The following is a 3603-nucleotide window of genomic DNA, read 5'->3' as shown; positions in this document are numbered from 1 at the left end:
TGACAACACACTGCCTGCTGACCAGACTCTGAGGAAAAGTCCATCAGTCTTCGCTGATGCGTTTGGTCATTCAGAGGAGTCCCTAGAGGTAGGCCCTAACATATTATACTTTGCTGATTCATGATTCTTCCTTTTTATATAACTTGACAACTATAGCTTTAGTTTTTCCTGGCATTTGGGGTCCAAGGTCGTCCTCGAAAGCTCTGTTTACCATTGCACAGTGGCTATTTCTTTACTATGTTTCCACATTAATCCAATGAAGTTACATGAATCATGCTCAATTCAAGTTTGTTGTTAAACCTTTGTGCGGTCCACATCTGCTTGCCGTAGGTTGCTTTGGAAACTCTCACTGGATCTCTGTCATTGAAATTAAGTTGATTATTTAGTTTTCTTGGCTTAATCTTTATAAACCTCATGTTAGTACTGTACTTTTTTCAAAGTATTTCAAACTTCGTGAAACATCGCAGTATTGATTGTTAAAGTGCACAAAATGATTGTTTTATTTACTCATTCAAAGAAAAAACGTTTTCACTTAAATTGTAATTGTCAATGGTTTATGGATTACGAGCTGTATTTAAGCATAAATCATATTCTTGAAGAATATACAAATATAGGTACAAGTAAGAACAAAGCATTGCAGCTGTATAATGCGTGTTAAAGCTGTTTTTTCCTTTACATGTCACTGATATTCCACAATGCCTGTTGTGAAATGTGTCAAATTTCACTAAATTAGTGTCCTTGTAAACATGCAGTTTCAACTATAGACAGCCAATTTATCAAACAGTATGTGGTGAACCTGGTGTGCTTCATGCAAAGTATGGCATATATTGATAATGTCTTCAGAAACATTCAATAGTGTGTCTTACAAGTTGGGCTTCAACCTGTTTCTATACTGTATACAGTATTTGGCATTATGCTTCGAACATAGTTAACTTTCAGACTGGACAGCATTTGTACTGTCAGTGTAATTATTTTTGTCTTTAATTTTCAACTTTCAAACAATGGGGTGATGATGGCCTCAGAGCCAAATGCTTTCACTGAATACCTCATCGTGTAATTGGGTGAATTTAGAAATGACAGACTATTGTTCAAAACTTGAGCATAACATGTACTCATTAATATTTGTTGGACATCACAATTTAGAGACACATTTGCAATTTACTTTTTTTCAGTTGGAAAACAGCAGCATCATAGAATACGCTCTTGCCTTGGTGATCAATGACGAGCAACTTGACGATCATTTAGAAATGAAAAGTGTGGGTGACTGAATTGCGCGGTTCTGTCACAATAATATCTTAGTGATAAAGTTACAGCAGTATGCCATCTATTTGGGAGATTGTCATCAGCCGTCTGACCAGCAACATGGACACTACATTTTCATAGTATAAAGGTATTGAGTGTCAATAATGGATATAGTTTTCTGTTTTGTTTAATTTTTAAGGTGCTGATTTTAACAATTTTAAATACATGATGTATATATCTTTCAACTAGTTCATTTTAACCCAGTATAATACTACATAAGGATTTTAAATTGTAGCTTGTATTTGATTTTGGTATATTTGATGGGCTTTACAATTACAGTATGTTTTAATCAAACATCTTTATTACACATTGAAAAGAAAAGCTTTTACAATTTGTGAGCACTTTGAAACAATATTTCCCCTGCATAAATGTTAGGGATATCTGTCTGTGTTTCCCTTTCAGTAACCCGTTTTCATTTCTTTGCCCCAGCTGCCTTTGATGTTAAATTGAGTCATGCTGGTTTCTAATCTGAAAATATTGCTCAAGAAATGATTGGTACTTACTGAATACTGTGCTTTGTGTGTCATTGTTATCTAACATTACTGTGTTTAGTTTTGGTTTATGGTGCAATATGCTTCCTTTTTTAATGCAGTTCATCAGAATCTCTCTGAACACATTTAATCTTTGAATTAAATTGTGATGGGTTATTCAATCCAATACAGCAATTGGTACTGTAGAGTACAGTGTATTTTGCAGTTTGCATATATGAAGGGCGTATTTGTTTGACTGACAGCTTATGAAGTACACAATGCAGAAAACATATTCAGTCGTAAATAGATATCACAGGACCTATTACAGATATGGCAATCACATACAACAGATAAGGCAATCACAACAGTCTCATGTTCATTTATAGTTACACAATCTAACAGTGTCTTTATGATAAACAGAACATGACTGAATAGCATAATGTTTTGCCTTGATAGAGCCAGTGAAGTTGTCAACTTGTTTAATTTAGCAGTGCTATAACTGATTGAAACTCTTGGTGTCACTGTCCACCAACAAAGGCCGAAAGTGTCCACAGCTTCATGCATTCGTTTCCACCATTGCAAAGCGTTATTGTGGTGTGGTGTGTCTGTCGGTTAAGGGCGACACAAAAAGGACTTTGTGAACGATATTCGGATAGCTAATCACAACGAGGAATACAACCGTCATTGATCACTTTGAAAGAATTGACCAGGGAAGGATGGACGCCCGGTCGATCATGGGACATACGGTGCACAGAGGATTATCTATGAATCGCTATTTTGTTTTCCTTTTCATCAGCTTTCGTTTCGCATATGGAGATGTGAGCTACTCTATTGCAGAGGAGATGAAACGCGGGTCTCTGATTGGAAATATAGCCAAAGACGTCGGCCTCGGGATTGCCACACTTTCCTCGCGTAAAGCTCGCATTGACACGGACAGGAATGGGAAGCGGTATTGTGATATTAATCTGAGCACCGGGGATTTGATTACTACTGACCGGGTCGACAGGGAAGGTCTATGTGGTAAGAAGGCGACGTGCGTTTTAAAAGAGGAGCTTGTTTTGGAAAACCCTTTAGAGCTTCATCGTATCAATGTTCATGTGCAAGATATAAACGACAACGCCCCACAGTTTAGTGAGGACTTGATTTCATTTGAAATAGGAGAATCAGCAGATAAAGGAGCTAGATTCTTACTCACTGAAGCCCATGATGCAGATATTGGTACAAATACTGTACAACGCTACAATTTACAAAATAATGCGCACTTCACTATTGATGCAGGGGGCAGTGGGCGAAAACACCCCGAATTGGTTTTGGTAAAAAAATTAGACCGAGAGCAAGAGAAAGAACTAAAATTAGTGCTGACAGCACTAGATGGTGGTTCTCCTCAAAGATCAGGTACTGCAATTATTCACGTGACTGTACTAGATGCCAATGATAACGCCCCAGTGTTTAGCCAGGCAGTTTATGAAGCCAGTCTTCCTGAAAACGCACCTTCAGGTACACTAATTATTACAGTGAGCGCATCTGACGCAGACACGGGACCCAATGGTGATATTACGTACATTTTTGATCATGTTTCTGATGACCATGTATCGTTGTTCTCACTTGATCAAAGGACAGGAGACATAAGAGTATTCGGCACTATCGATTATGAGATTGAGACCTCCATTGAATTGCGAATAAGAGCAAAAGATGGACCAGGTCTTGCCTCGTATTGTACAGTGATTATAGATATAACAGATGTCAATGACAACCCCCCTGCTATCACTTTGAAATCGATGACTAACCCCATACCCGAGAACGTGTCACCTGGTACAGAGGTGGGCATCAT

The 3603-nt window shown here is 37.9% G+C and overlaps 1 protein-coding gene across 1 annotated transcript; it reads left to right on the top strand.

Moving 5' to 3' along the window:
- Nucleotides 1-18: 18 nt before the first annotated feature.
- On the top strand, nucleotides 19-3598 carry LOC116379828 (protocadherin beta-16-like; the record flags this gene model as incomplete). Its single annotated transcript, XM_031841797.1, has 1 exon — nucleotides 19-3598. A coding segment is annotated over exon 1 (1110 nt), but the record flags the coding sequence as incomplete, so codon positions are not given.
- Between the last annotated feature and the right edge of the window lie 5 nt (nucleotides 3599-3603).

This window comes from Anarrhichthys ocellatus, unplaced genomic scaffold (genome assembly GCF_004355925.1).
Source record: "Anarrhichthys ocellatus isolate YVR2014 unplaced genomic scaffold, GSC_Weel_1.0 scaffold5296, whole genome shotgun sequence".
NCBI lineage: Eukaryota > Metazoa > Chordata > Actinopteri > Perciformes > Anarhichadidae > Anarrhichthys > Anarrhichthys ocellatus.
Note: the sequence above shows the minus strand (reverse complement) of the source record. Positions and strands in the feature narration are given on the sequence as shown.